General features: G+C 37.6%; 2 protein-coding genes across 3 annotated transcripts; both read right to left on the bottom strand.

Annotated features, from left to right (window-relative positions):
* Window positions 1–502: 502 nt before the first annotated feature.
* On the bottom strand, window positions 503–7,629 carry LOC131779684 (uncharacterized). The gene is made up of 8 exons (XM_059096259.2): window positions 7,516–7,629; window positions 6,174–6,315; window positions 3,708–3,731; window positions 3,035–3,115; window positions 2,736–2,839; window positions 1,936–2,209; window positions 1,379–1,545; window positions 503–747 (listed from the first exon to the last, which is right to left on the bottom strand). Exons 2-8 carry the CDS (start codon window positions 6,247–6,249, stop codon window positions 643–645), a joined length of 831 nt encoding a protein of 276 aa, XP_058952242.2. The 5' UTR covers window positions 6,250–6,315; window positions 7,516–7,629; the 3' UTR covers window positions 503–642.
* Window positions 7,630–8,363: 734 nt separating this feature from the next.
* LOC131779673 (uncharacterized) lies at window positions 8,364–12,419 on the bottom strand. 2 transcript variants are annotated; one of them, XM_066170459.1, is made up of 8 exons: window positions 12,407–12,419; window positions 12,208–12,299; window positions 11,689–11,715; window positions 10,813–10,896; window positions 10,363–10,466; window positions 9,567–9,849; window positions 9,067–9,233; window positions 8,364–8,597 (listed from the first exon to the last, which is right to left on the bottom strand). In XM_066170459.1, the coding sequence occupies exons 2-8, from the start codon at window positions 12,269–12,271 to the stop codon at window positions 8,493–8,495; spliced, it is 834 nt and encodes a 277-aa protein (XP_066026556.1). In that variant the 5' UTR covers window positions 12,272–12,299; window positions 12,407–12,419; the 3' UTR covers window positions 8,364–8,492. The 2 variants fall into 2 exon arrangements, with proteins under 2 accessions (XP_066026556.1, XP_058952232.2); XM_059096249.2 differs by lacking the exon at window positions 12,407–12,419 and having other exon boundaries at window positions 12,208–12,317.
* Between the last annotated feature and the right edge of the window lie 3,534 nt (window positions 12,420–15,953).

Here is a 15,953-nt window from a genome sequence, read left to right as displayed (position 1 = left end):
AGATCTTCCCTATTTAGTTAGTTTGGAACTAGCATTGGAAGCATTGCAACTTTATGTTAACATAACGCAAAAGGTTTAATATGCAGCGTGACCACGCGAAGTGTCAAGATTCTGGAAAAATACACTCCTGATACCAAGGGTTGAATTTAAAATCCATACATTCATAAAAGCTTGATTAATATCAACATGTTTAGCGCACTAAGAGGGAGATCAGGTCTTAAAACTGAACAGAAATTTAGAATTATCACTCTTTGTTCGTTCAGCGATTCCGATTTTTATATCTTCACAAACTTACGCATCTTGATAGCTGACTGATCATCGAGAATTGATGTGCACGGGAACAAAACCAGCACAAAACGGACGACTTAAAAATGATGAATTTCTCTGATTCGAATTTCAAAAATATCTCAACCTTGATACGAAAAAGTGACCTTTTAGTTAGGTTTCCCTTGTTAGATAATTGTCCAATAGCATCTATGTCTAGAATAGCAAACTAAAACAACAGAACTGCTACTTTATCAGCTTATTCTTCTTTATTCACATGACGGAAATGACCATCGGGTAAATGCAATCACGTGCGCAGCCCGTGCACTCAGGCACTTGTCAAGTGTTCCACCATCAAGTGATTAAATGATTACTCTTTTACTTGCTGCAAATTAACTGATTCGGATCGGTGAGATAAATATGCTGAGTTGAAATTACTTTTCTGCTTAGCAGACATTTTGGCACCGGAGGTTTGAAGAAGACCTGAAAATCAAAAGTAGTGGATTTAACTTAATAAGTGACTCCTGTGGTCGTTCAGATCCAATTAAAAACCGTATTCTTCATGCGAATGGTCAGTCAGACCCGGTGGGTGGGGCACTCTTTATTTCGGCCAAACAAATGCATGCACCACCCAAAAGGGTGTAGCATTCGGGGTAATGATTCTCAAGCAGAGTACAGACTCTGACTATTTGGCCTTTTGAATAAGCTGTCGTTCTGGATCAGAAGCCTTAAACGAATTGTAAATTGGGTTGATGCGTTATATATATTTCTGCTTCTGGTAATTTGTTCTATCAGAAGCCTTAAACGAATTGTAAATTGGGTTGATGCGTTATATATATTTCTGCTTCTGGTAATTTGTTCTAAGTCTAATCTTAAAATTTCTCTATCACAAGCATGCATCCACGTTATTGATATACCACAATTCATAAAAATTCTTATCTTAAGAGTAGCGAAGGGATTTTCCCTGAAATAGGTTCACGGTTTTAAGAGCCGGCGGCACACCCCACACTTTCTTTGAATGCTTCCCGACCCAACCTACTCCACCCTTTTTCCCAGGGGGTCTTGTCGAATGAAAAGCACCAGAAATTTTTTGATGACACAGCCTCATCCTTACCCTTAGAAAATTGATTGGAGGGTGCTCCCACATAGGACTCGTGAGGTTAGCTAATGCCGCCCATCCAAAAGACTTGAGCCGGCGAGTCACCGGATCGTACAACAGAAACACTGGGTAGGACTGGTCACAGTGCATGTTTTCGGAAATATCGTACCAGTAGTGGACTCCTGGAATGGAAGAGATTTTGTATTAAGAGTTATTAATTGTTAATCTATCTATACATCTCTGTATATGTACGAGGAATCGACTTTCTCTCATATCATAAACTGGCATACCGATTTGGGGTTAAAAGGCGCTGGAGTAAGTGAAAACAGTATCGAAATATAATACGTCTTCATAAAAAAGGTTTTCTACTCGGCAAATTTAAAAGCTAGTGCATGTCCATCCCTTTCGTGTTTGCCTCCCCTCAGCTGAAACAGAAAAATACAAAAGAAAAAAAAACGCTTGTTCATTCGAGCTCATGCTTTCATAAACTCAGCTGAAAGTTGAAGAAAAAGCATCGTAAAGAATACGACAAATAGTATTGACGATTTAAAAACGAATTTGACTGTTCTGACCCATGTTTCGAAAGCATAGTCCCTGCACCCATTTGCTGTCCAGCTTCTTTTCCTCAAGAGGAATTTCCATAAACCTCGGTTTGCCACACAATCTGACGTCACTAGTCTGGATGACAAGAGTGTCCTCGCCTTTACGTTGAGGCTTCTTCTTGCAGATGTGTTGAGGCTTTTTAGTGAAGTACGCCGTCAAAAGGTAGTGGCCATGATCGTCCTTGACAAAAGCCGACGGTCGGGGTCGGGTGGGTGAGAGGATAAAGTCGTCTGATTCTGTAATCTTTTAGGGGTAGGGAGGAACACATATTGTAATTAATTTATTAAACGGTGGTCCAATGGTCCAAGTTGATAAACTAGCCTCAAGTAAATTGAATTGAAGACTGCCTAACTCCAAAAGCATATATTTTAACAATCCTGTCTTTACAAGTATTTTGAGTAATACCTCAACTGCAAAAGGTGGTTTTTACAACTAAACTCTGCGTTTTGCCAGCAATTTGGCTGTGCTAGTGCGCACTTAGACTACAGGCAATCTTTCCTTTCATCCAATGACCGTCGCACCAACCAGAAGAAGAAAAAAGAACATACAAAACAAAACTGATGTTAGCGCCCCTCGCGGAACTCTGGGAGTGAGACAAACAAAAAGAGTTCTCCCGGAACTCCGCACGGTGCGCTCACTTCACGTCTTTTCTTCTTCTTTTTTATCATTTCGCTGATTTTTTTAACTTGCGCGGTGGACTATGCCGAAGAGGAGGAACTGCTCGTAGTCTAATGCGCACAAAGAGCTGAAGCATCTATCGTTATCTCACCGTCCCTTGTATTCCAGCGAGGTTTCCTTCAGAATCAAATAACAACCTCGTGGAAATATCATCGCCCAGAGCATATCTGTTTCCATAAAATGGATTTTGAGAGTCTGCAACGAAATGGAAAAACTGTTGAGACCGCGTTCCACAAAAAGAAAGAAGAGGAGCGAAAAAATGTTCTATCTTCGGCCAGATCACTAACGGTTAAAAGTAAAAACTTTTGTCAGAAGAAGACATCTGCAATGCTAAGAGTGTGTGTGGTGTCTAAGTACGATCTATTCAACAAACTGAACGTCTTGTAATACCACAAGAGGCATCGTTTCTCCATCCCTTTTTTAAGGCTTGATCTTCCGTCCGCGGAAGTTGCGTCGGTTTCAGGAAATTCACTGAGCAGGAATGAAGAAAAAAATGGTGACAAAGTATATATCACGTAGGTAAATAAAAGACTGAGCAATCATTTATTGTCAAATGCACGAGAAGTGCTAGGCTATAAAAGCAAGTCTGAAAGCGACGTTCCCATAGCTTCTTTTCACGCGTCACTGAGATTAAACCCTTACGTTAATGGACTACACTCTCCATGTTATGCAATTTCGCTTTTTCCCAAATTACCCTAAACCTTAGATCAAGAAATTTCAGCGATCAGAAAAAAGCAATAAAAACAACAACAACAGAAAGAAACAACATCAGCAAGCTATGGCTCTCTTAAAATTTCGAAAGCATCATTTAGAGTCTGTTGAATAAGTTTTAGGGGTTGTATTTCGTTGCATAAGTTTAGATCATGACTAAGGCGAGGAACTGTGCGCGACAAGTACGCGATTTTATTGCCGCCTCAGTAAAGCGTGGATGTTCTTGAGGCAAGGAATAGATATTGAAACCATTTTTAAAAGCTGTCTGCAAAACTAACATATATCTTTTCTCTTTCTCTTCAACTTAATCATTATTAAGACATTAACTGAATCATTTTCATTCGATACTCACCCACCAAACGATCCCATTTATTTCCTATAAGTACAAGAAGGAAAAATCATTAGGGAAATAAAAATACCATGCTAGAGTACTCATTCGACAGTTTATATTTAAGATTTCAATTTAAAAGATTCAAAATGGAACAAACTTCAACACGTTAGATAAGCAAAAATAATTATACATTTACGCGAATTAATTAAGCTTATGTTATTTTGTACATCAAAAGTTATGAGCTTTTCAGGCATTGTCCGTTTGCGTTTTAACTACGACATTTAGTTCAAAGAAACGGAAATTGCTTCACTTAATATCATTTAGTCTGGATAACAATCTCGTCAACCCAACTGAATCAGGGACATACGGAATCTCAAAACAATCTTATTTGCAAAGTTTTTTAAATTCACAGTTTTCATTATAATTTACTTTGAAAAACATAAGCATTTACAAAGTCTACAAATAAAGGTTTGTAGATTTGAAAATGCGTTAAATGTGAGTCGTGTAACCCCGAAAATAATGAGATTTTCAGTGAATTCAGCAAAATGGCATTGTTGTTTGTATAACTAAGGTTATAAAACAAATACAAATACTAATGAAGACTGAGACAATAAATTAGATATGGAATGTTTGCTCTCAACGAAACTATCAGATTTATAAACTTCTGTGTAAAAGCAGTTTCGTAGTGGAAGGCAGAGTTTGTTAAAGAATTACAGTCAGTTCACTCGATAACTAAAGGCAAGTGCGAGTTTAAACCATGACGACGAAGATTAGCTGATAATATTTATAATAATATTCAAATTGCTAAGATCTCAATTTGAATGTAAGAGAGCGTTTACCAGAGTTGAATAAGAATCCACTGCGTGTAGCATGAACTTTCTGTTGCACAAACCCGACTTGGAAAAGAAAATTTTGAATTTTTTAGATCGCTTTAACCTACGTAAACCATTCGAAATTCATTTCTTAAAATAACTATTCCCAAGCGTTTTCTCGTGGGAAAAAGGAAATTTTCTTTGCATCGATGAATCAATAAACAAACCTTTTCAATATAAGCGACAAACTTCATTGTATCTTTCTACCTATTATCTTTCCTTTCCTAGCTAACATCTGATTGTTTGTTTAGGACTGTATATAATAACAACAAACGTTTAATTTTCATGTTATAGGTTTCTACAAATATTGGATAAAATATAATTAATCTCCAGTGAAAGAGGAATAGGAACAAACAACTGTGATAAAAAAGAGTGGCATTATCCTTTTTAAACATTATGAAATTTGTTAACGGTAAAACCTAAAAACAAACGATAAAAGTTACCACATACGATTGCAAATACATTTAATAACCTTATTCATTTCCGGAATAAGAAGTTACTTCAGTTGCGTTGGTTCTAAGTAGGATGTGAAAAAAACAGCGCGATTCCTCTGATGTACGCGAAAGTACCAATTTACAATTGAAATGTGTAACCTCTTGTATTACAAACTGAAATAACTTTTGATCCATTTCCGACATAGATCATGATATCAAATTCCTCGCTGAATCACTTATTCGGAGCAAACACCTAAAGCCATCGAAAGAAAAGCGACAGATATATTTTGAATGTAAAAAATGAAACTAGTCCAATTTCTAAAGATTTTTAGGATTGATAATAAATAGAAAAGATATCGTATTTTCCAGTTTAATGTTTTTTCCCTTGTTAACATCCTGTTTCTTGTATCGATATTTCAAACTTCAGAATAGAGAAAATTAGGACAATTTATTTTCCTCTGAAATTTTCTCCAGTAAATCAACATCTTGAAAGTTTCCATATATTTCCCATTCCTTGTTCTAATGAAACATTTGTAATTTGGTGTGAGATTAAAACGGTATTTTACAATACGTGAGCTCATGTAATTTATCATGCTGTGAATGTAATTCGGAATCGTGATTCGGTTATTTCTGTTATTCTCAGAAAGTGGTTAAAAAATTATTGGCATGGCAGAGAAGAAGCCCTTTTGTGTGAACATTAAGATTTAAATTATTACTTATGATGTATATTGTATATTATATATTGTCTCGATGGATTAATGGCTTTAACGGCGAACGGTTAATATTCTAGCCATTTTGCGGCTAACGGTTAAATTCTTTCCGTTACTGTTGAAAAGAAATTTCAACGGTTAACTTTTTTTTACGACTAAAAGTTAAACTTTGTCAAACTACTAACATGTCATAGAAAAAGTGGTTCATGCTTCAGCCTCTTCTATGCGGCTGTTGATAAACTAATGTACGTCGCTACTAAATGCCACCTATTAAACATTTTCTTTCTATTTGTAACCGTTTATCAGACCATGCAGGAAACTTTAAATTTCTGAGTCTTGAAACATCCATCTGCAAGACGCTAGGCAGTAACATTATGTGGCGTTACCCTCTTGCAATAATTTGCAGCAAAGAAATTGCGAACATTTCAACGTTTAAAATTCACGTAATAGGGTTTTTCGAGAATAACTAACCTTTGCCTCCACAACTCGCCACTATCTCAGCATAGATAACTACTACACTGACAAAAAATATCTTTGTTTTTGACATTGTGACCTTCTTAATTCACACTTCTGCCTATTGTGCCAGCTGACGTCCTCAGGGGAATGTGCTTAACTGAAAAAAGATGATAGAGTGTGTAGTTAAACGCTTTCCAGAGAAAGTAAGCTTTGATCAGATGACGGGAAAAAGATGTACTCCTCCAATCTGTCAAGACATACACGTTCGCTTTTCAAACAAGATAAATAACACTATCATTGGACAGTTTACAAGTAAGTTGACAAGATGTCAATAATAGTCCGGACTTTATGTGACAAATCAATTGACAATGTTTGATCATGGCTTTCCATGAGACTTGACAAAAAAGATAATATATACCTCTCAGCATATTTCCCCATCGTACCTAATTGCCATAGAAACTAATAATGTAATTCGCTGCAATATTGTAATATCGTTGGTCGTAAGTATAGCCTACCCATAGAAAAAATCGATCGTTCAATTATAAATCGACTAATACACAGCAATCTGAACAGTTATCAATCACAAAGGTCGTCCGCTATTGAGACGGTATTTTTATCGCTGGGGGGGGGGGGGGAGGGGGGCGCGGAGGAGGGGGGACGGAAGAGGGAGGATTGTGGGGTTCGGGGGTTTTTGGTTTTGTTACGATATAATTCAGCTGATCTGCCCCCATCTCCATTGGAAGTAAATTAGCGGTCAATTTTTATATTCCCCCTTTTATACTCTGTTGGCGACGACTTATCCCCTTCCCCTTCCCGTCCTTCCCCCCTGAAATCTACGCGATCTTCCGCCCCCCCCCCCCCCGAAAGTTTTCATTATTTACCACGTACTGAAGATTTAAAGCTATCATGTACATTCAGACCCGTAAAACCACCGATCATCCGCTTTGTAGGTGTCAATGTTTTTGTCATCAAATGTTTTTATAAGACCGTTTCAACAAAGTATTTTATGGCCAGTTGAGCTCAGCTGACAGCTTGTAAAGCAGGAGCTTTTGCTTTCGTCCAGATGTACAGTCCTTGTCCAACTGCAGTCGCCTGCATAAACAACACTTTTCAAAGCCGGACAGTTTCGTTAAGAACGTAGGTGAAACTGCTAAAACAATTGTGTGTGCAGCTATCAACATGAAAGTTTGCGAATGTAACAACGAAAGCGTTATCTTCTCAACAATAACTTTTGTTTTGACGAAAAAAGCTAACAGAAAGGTTGAAACTAAAAACGTAAATAAGAGATAAGTTACGTAGGATAAACAATTTATGAAGAATATAAAGTACAAACAAAATAAAACGGAAAAATACTTACATCGATAACGCCTTAATGAAACTGTTGTTGGACACGGTGGTGGCCCGCTTGGACGCCAGAAACAGGATAGCCACGTTTATCGAAAAACTGGCACATTGCAAAAATTTATCTTCCAAATCGGCACCCTTAATCCCCACGGAATTAACGAGCGCTTTTCATTTAACTAATGTATTCCTGTTTTCTCGTCGCCATATTCCCACCAATAGCGTAGCTCCACTTTCTGCATATAAACTCACCCACAACCCATAATTCCTCCAGTCGCTCTGACGAAGGGCTAACGCTCAAAACGTCAGCTTTTTTACCCTTTACGGTGGCCAATTTACGTTTTCAACTGAGTTGTGAACACTAAATTACCTGCTTTACTCTTCCACCGACGCAGCACCACTGTTTCTTGAGAAACTTACCCCCTTCATTCATTTAAATGATTGGCGAACTCCGACCGGCCAAAACAATCATTTTTAAGTATGCGCACGCTACTCATGCGTGAAAATGATGCGCATTAGGATGCACAATGTAGTATTCAAATGAAGAATGACCTTAAGGACCTACTTTTGACCAGTATGCATTGCGGGCAGCGCTAGCCATCGGCGGCAATCAACTCGATGTTGATTATACCACAAGCTTCGGGAAAACAATACAAGCCTCGCTCTCGTGAAAACCAAAAAAAAAAAAAAAAAGAGGCGTGCAATGCATACTAGCCAATACCGGGTCTTGAAAGTTTGGGGGAAGTTATTTAAAAATGAACTATATTGTACGCTAGTCGTTCACAAGAATATATCGAGTCAATCATGCCAACAATTACAATGACGACAAGTAAACTAAAGTAAAGTCAGTTTTAATCCGTTAAATCTAAAGCTGAGTTTATGTGATTCTGAATCTTTTTTTTATAAGAGAAGAACTTCCTAGATAATTATCCCCTCAGTCAAATCATTGTCACGTTGAAGGGAAATCGCAGAAATTGTTTTCGAGATGTCTGTCTAACCACAAGCGATTTTTGTAGGATCCACAAAATAGACATGTTGAACGGACACCATTTGGAGATCTTTCAGGCAAGCAGGTGTTGTCTCTAGCTTCATCGATCTCTGAAAAAAAAATACAGACCAATGTATTTTCCCGCAAATTAGCACTTAACTCCAAAAGGTCCTAACATGGCCCTACTCAAATGCTCATGCAAATGCACACTGATTATGATAAAAGAGCTGAAGGCGTGACTCTTAGAGCCAAGAGTTGTTAACTCTTTCACTTCCGTGATAGCTGAGTACTTAGCTTCTCTGTAAACATTTTATGCAATAGCGAATGGTCAGTCTGGTGAGAAATGATATGATCAACTTGTGTTTAATTAACGGATGAAAAAAACATAAAATAAAATAAAAGTAAAAACAGCAAAAGAAAGAAAAAAATGTCGTCGTCTGTTGAAGAACTCTTCACTCAGATCTTTAGATTGTCACAGCTGTTATTTAGTCTTGTCACACAATAACAAAGCGGAACAGAGTATGCTGCGTGATATGACCAAAGAGCGGTTGAGGATAGTAACACTGGCTATGCACTCACCGCAAAAAGAGACGGATCTGGCTTCTCCCATGCGTCGCTTGTGACGTCAACTGGTCCGCCCCAGCCAAAACCAATCAAAGATTTCGTTTTCTGACTGAACAGCAGAAAGACTGGCAGGCTTTTATAACAATCCAAGTCAACAGAGATATTGTAATGATAGTGGACACCTGTCGAAAGAACAGGGAGAAAATAGTTTGTATATTGACCAACTGCGCTAAGAGGATTCGCTGCTGATTCATTCCGACGTTCTACTTTCTCATTTTTCTTTTCATTTCTTTTTGTTTTGTTTTTTTTTTCAAACAAAGGTACAAGGTTGCCATCGTCTGAAGCACAGCGTTGCTTGCCAGTTTGAGCCACGAAATGTCATTCATTAAATTTCCAAAAAGATGGTTTGTGTAAATGGCAGGAATTCCTTCCCCTGGGTGTTGACTAATCCATTTCATGCATGATTTAAAATAAATATCAAAGCAAATTATTCAATAAAAATTATTTATTAATACCCATTTCATGAATACAAGTTCCTTCAACCCATGGCGTCCCTGAAATCTGATTTGCATCAAGAGGCACAACCATGACGTCTTTCTTAAGGCGGAAGTCAGCCATTTGAATCCACACCCGGTCTCCTATTGGTGGTTTGTTATTTGCACCCTTGTTACACTTCCCTTTGCAGACGCAAATTTCGTCTGGATCCCGGAAGTAAACAGTGACAGCCACCCGTCCATCATCGAGTGAAATCCACGGGTACCGGTCATGTGGGTTCGGATATTCATTCGTTTGATAGATCTGAGATAATCGAGGAAGTACACGAAGAGAAATAAATGCAGATTACGATGAAGTAATGGGATGTAATCTGCAAAATGGATGCTTAAATGCAAAGTGGAAGTGCACTTGGCTACTTCAGCTGGTCACCGGTTCAAATGCAGAAAAAAGGCTTCAGTCTGCACCCCCAGTCTCGTTCCCGGAGTTCGTTCTAGCCTTATCCCGCGGGATATGGTGGACAGTTTTACCCCTTCATACTCCTGGGGGAAAAAGGACGTTGTAATTGCAACGCGTCTTACCCACGAACACAGCACAACAACCTGGCCTAGAAATTGGATATTTGGATCTGGAGTCAGGGGTTATCTCCTTTCTTAAAAATATTCACGACAAACAATGGATCCAAATTTAACGTATGACAAAAACAAACACGTTACGCGAGTCGTGTGGTGCTCTAGAAATATAATGAAGTGGGCACGTGCTCCTTGGGGTGCGCTTTCAACCAGATTGACAAGTTCCTAAATTGATGTACTTTCTTACCGTTGCCTGCATTCCTGCCAAGCTCCCATCACAGTCAAAGATGAGCCTCGTGGCATCATCGTCCTTTTGGGAATAACGATTGCCATAGAAAAACTTGGCTTTTCCTGTATAGGATAAACAATGACGTAACATCTGAATTAAAAAGTTTAAAGACTGTCAGATAGTGGTACTAAGTATGCTAAGGTCCAACATCCAATTCTATGTTGATATTTCGCCCATGTCTGTAGAGAGAACTGGGTAAGAAGGAAAGTCATGAGACATTCGCTTAGGTTGTAGTTTCCGTGGTGACGGTTTCCATAACACAACAAAACTGACTAAATCATAGACGAACAACGGGAGAAGAGGAAAATGTTTGAAACCGCACATTGTAACCATGAAATAGGAAAGTATAATTACTGCATAATAGATTGAACACTTCACACGCCAGAGTACTTCGTTCAGGCCCAGTACCTGAGCATTTCGCGTCTTGCCTCCAGCCAGCCTGCACTGCCTGTTGGGAAGTCAGTGGATAGGAAGTAAACTTCATAAATGTCACTGCAAGAAATATATAAACTGAGCTTTCATTTATTATTCTTAATCAGTAACAATTTCTGCTGTTGTGTTGGGAGGCATAGCAAAACTACTACCGCGCCATTGGCCCAAGAGGATCCCTGTAGTGATTTTCTTTTTCCTTGGACTCATAGGGACAGTTATTACACGAGGTCTAACCCAAACCACGGTTTTACGCAATCAGTGGGCCGCGAAAACTCTCTATAAGAGGGTTAATTTAATTAAATAAATATCCTTTCACCGTTAGCTCGCGGCATTCTTGAAACTGTTCTCAAAAATCTATGTTCAGACAAAAAATTCACCTAAATCGAAGATAGTTAAGAGCGCGGTTTTTTTAAACAACGGTTAATCTTCGCTTAATTAAATAGGTGGCGCATAATGTTCCCCTTGGCTTCCACTCGAGAAATATTAAAGGTCTCTGGGAAACATGAATCACTGTTTCACTTTGGGCCAGTCATCAATTTTTCATCAAAGATTCATTACCCTGAAATAAGTAAGTATCAACCGTGTTCACAATCTGGTTGCCATGACAACATTGTTATCTTGACAAGTAAAGGTATCAAGTTCTCGAAACAAGAGAAACTCAGGTATCTCATCAATTATCTATTTATTGACGGACAACACTATGTTACTGCTCTTATACTGTGCAGTGTATGATACCATCATGTAGTACCAATCACATAATAAGTATTGTTGGAACTGGAAAGATATAAATGAAATCAGTTTGCTGCGTAAATGATTATAGATAAATTACTTTTGGCCATTTTTATGTCAAACCTCGTAGTTGGTCCCACTCTGATGAGCCTAAATAAGTAAAAAAAAAAGAGGGAGAGTTAGACAACTTGTATTTCGCAATTTTGCTGTATGTAAATATGACAAAGATTTCTCGATGATGAACTTTCGTCAATCTTGCATATCTTAAGCAAGCATTGTCCCGTTGTATCTCTGTGCCACCGCTAGAAACTTTAGAACAAAAGTACAAGTAGCAAAAGTACATTTTCCGACGAATAGCAGAGCTTGATGGGAAAGTTACACTTAAAGATGCCTATATATTTGTAAGTCCAAAATCATGAGATAACGAAGGCTCCCAGTGTTTTGTCCTACATGTTATAGTTTATGGTAGATGTTATCGGCTAATGTTCATAAACGCCTGTTTATAAAGGCCTTACTGTTTTCAAACTGAGCTCTGTGATTCACAGAGTACTACAAAATACAGTATAACATCTACAAATGGATCCGTGTGGAATTGAGTACCGGCCGTCAGATGAAGCCCCTTTGGAAAATATGAAAACGTACCTTGCAAGTGGAGGACAAAAAGTTGAAGGCTTATCACACAGAAAAAGGCTTTCCACCCTATCATCGTGTCCTTCTAAGTGTAAATCGCAGCCCTATATGTAATAAACAAAGTAGATGAGTTGTCGTGAATATATTTAAATAACATTCAGAGAGAAAGTCAATTGGTTTGATGTCAAGAAAAAGGAAAGTAACAGGATACCGTCAAAAATTTATCCAGAGTTACAAACCATAGAAGATAATTATTTTTTGTAGGCGTTTGTTGATCTTTGTCAACCTTTGAATATTGCCGTCATGTTTGTTTTAAGGAAAAATACTCCTGATGAAAATGAATTGAAAACAAATAGTAAATATGATGCTTCCAAGTACACTGGGGATTATTAATAAAAGCTGAATTAACACTTATTGTAAATGAAACGGAAATTGGGAGCATGTCATTTCCTGATAGTGCTTCAAAATAGCTCCCCGTTGGAAATAAAAATGAGTAGGTTTTCTTAAGATAGGTTTACTTGCGCCTCATATCATAAAACGCAATTTTATTTGATTTTACTGCAAATTGATATAACTAACAGGTTTTATTGTAAATACTCTGTAAAGTGCCCTTGAAATTATGGGCTAGAGTTGAGGCAGTAAATATGTTATCACTAAAATAGATTATTCTTGAGATTTCCTCAGTTTTGACTTGATCCAGTCTACTTTATATTTTTCTATTCATTTCTGGAAAGTGATGAGTCTTACCAAAAATATTTGGTCATAATTACCAAACCGCCATATAATTTAGTGCAGGTTTGTGAGCAAAGTTATCCTGATCGCTGATCTATCATTTGCAAAAAAAGCTGAAAAAGACTGTGAGACTTGAATTATTCTTACCAAAAATTGGTTCAAATTCTGTCTTTTATCATAAACAAAATGTCCATAATTTTTTTCAAAGACTAAAAGATACAAAGATGTTCAAACGAAGGCCGTTAATTTTACTATTTTAGCTGTGCAAACAACTTAAGATGGAAAAAAAAATTAACTTTACCGTAGATCTCTGAGGTAAAGAAAATCTTATCGTATTTAGTTTACGGTTTAAATGTGCAGAACACAATTTTTTAACGTGATTGTTATAGTTGTGGTTGAATTCATGCCAATCAAACGAGCTTTCACCAAAAAATTTCTCCCACAAAAGCATTTTAGTTAACAAATAATGACCTCCCTTAGCAAACACCAGCCTTAATGAAACTGTACAGGTTTGATTTTAATAAATAACGATAAGATTGATATGGACAACGAGGCCCAGTTTAGTTCAATAATATTTAAAGAAATTTTTGGTTTTATTGATTAAATATTGTTAAAGATATAGTTAAAGATATAGCATTGTAGAGAGAAAAGTAATAACGATCACTTTTTCTTTCTGGTGCAAATTTTTTTTTTTCAGTTTTCACAATAAAAGGAGTCAACATATATGGTAATGATGAAATTAGAAGATCCTCGCAGCTAAGAACACTACTGAAACTAGTAGTTGTAAGTAGGACCTGAAAAAAATTTCAGGCCCGTACGGGATTTGAACCCATGACCTCTGCGATACCGGTGCAGCGCTCTACCAATTGAGCTAACAAGCCAACTGGGAGCTGGTTAATGAATTGGGTGCAAATAAACATCCGAATGAATGAAGATTTAGATATATGAAAATTCACATATTTGCACTGCGGTGGAAAGATGAAATTAGAAGATCCTCGCAGCTAAGAACACTACTGAAACTAGTAGTTGTAAGTAGGACCTGAAAAAAATTTCAGGCCCGTACGGGATTTGAACCCATGACCTCTGCGATACCGGTGCAGCGCTCTACCAATTGAGCTAACAAGCCAACTGGGAGCTGAACAATGAATTGGGTACAAATAAACATCCGAGTGAATAAAGATTTTAGATATATGAAAATTCACATATTTGCACTGCGGTGGAAAGATGAAATTAGAAGATCCTCGCAGCTAAGAACACTACTGAAACTAGTAGTTGTAAGTAGGACCTGAAAAAAATTTCAGGCCCGTACGGGATTTGAACCCATGACCTCTGCGATACCGGTGCAGCGCTCTACCAATTGAGCTAACAAGCCAACTGGGAGCTGGTTAATGAATTGGGTGCAAATAAACATCCGAATGAATGAAGATTTAGATATATGAAAATTCACATATTTGCACTGCGGTGGAAAGATGAAATTAGAAGATCCTCGCAGCTAAGAACACTACTGAAACTAGTAGTTGTAAGTAGGACCTGAAAAAAATTTCAGGCCCGTACGGGATTTGAACCCATGACCTCTGCGATACCGGTGCAGCGCTCTACCAATTGAGCTAACAAGCCAACTGGGAGCTGAACAATGAATTGGGTACAAATAAACATCCGAGTGAATAAAGATTTTAGATATATGAAAATTCACATATTTGCACTGCGGTGGAAAGATGAAATTAGAAGATCCCATGGGTTCAAAATTTTTTTCAGGTCCTACTTACAACTACTAGTTTCAGTAGTGTTCTTAGCTGCGAGGATCTTCTAATTTCATCTTTCCACCGCAGTGCAAATATGTGAATTTTCATATATGGTAATGTAGTTTTTGCGACAGACTCTGGGCTAAGAGGTCTGGGTTCGAGACTCTGCCAAGTCATAATGGTGTGTCCCTCGGAAAGAAAATATTGTAATCGTTGCAGGAAGAAATATCCATCACTAACAATTCCCACTTCGGTAAATAGCTGTCAGTTATCATCAATTCCACATCACAAAGCCATAGAAACATAGGAAATAATATATGTATAGATAATGATACAATAGTTAAATAACACTTTGATTGGGATAAGAATAATGATTAGTAAAAAAAAAAAAAAAAAATGGATCATGAGAGCAAGAAATGAATTTAGAAAAGTGTTAATCGATGTTTACGGCTGCTTTTATTTTAACCCTTTAACTCTCAAAAAATCTGATTGTTAACTCTCCCCTTAAGCTGTAACAGACTTCATGGTAAATAAGTTCTGAGAATTTTGTGTTAGATCAAATAGCAAGTTGTACCTGATAAATTTGAGTTTTCTCATTACCTGCTCACTGGATAATGTATGGATATTACAGCGAGAAGTCACATGCTAATCACTTCTTGTAGTTAAAGGATTAATTTAGAAAACGGTTGGTCAGAGTTTAAGGTAGAAAACAAAGCCTCCGAATAAAGATCTCTACAAAATTCGAAGCAAGATTCGGAATCCTGCAGATGGCAGTTCTCGTCCAAGAATAGATGACCTTAAGCTCTTGTGGAAGAATGTCTGGCCATCTTGCTAAAACGACAAGCACCTTAGCCTGCTCGTGAAACATTTTAACCCTTTCACTTCCAAGATCTCATTAGTAATTCTCCTTACTGTCTGTCATACATTTCTTACAATGTTACGCGTTTTTCCAGCCTGTAGGACACGTATGATATAAGCTGATATAATGTCAAAGATATTCTAATATTTTTGGGTGCGATCTTGGATCAATATCAGCATCTGGGCACCTGCCCACCTACCCCTCCCCTAACCCAGCAACAGTCTGTAGATGATAAGTTAGGGTTAATGTTGGGTTAGGGGAGAGGTAGGTGGGTTGATATTGATCCGCGATCTTTAATCTCCTTGAGGATGAACAGAAATAAAGCGGTGGCAAGTAGTTTGAAAAATAGTGATAAATTCTTTTTAAGAATCCCAACTCTTGTATTTTTCCATTTTAAACTCGTTTCGAATTAGAATAAAGGAAGC

This window comes from Pocillopora verrucosa, chromosome 7 (assembly GCF_036669915.1).
Source record: "Pocillopora verrucosa isolate sample1 chromosome 7, ASM3666991v2, whole genome shotgun sequence".
Classification (NCBI taxonomy): Eukaryota; Metazoa; Cnidaria; class Anthozoa; order Scleractinia; family Pocilloporidae; genus Pocillopora; species Pocillopora verrucosa.
The sequence above is the reverse complement of the archived record's forward strand: the minus strand, read 5'-3'. Positions and strand labels throughout refer to the sequence as shown.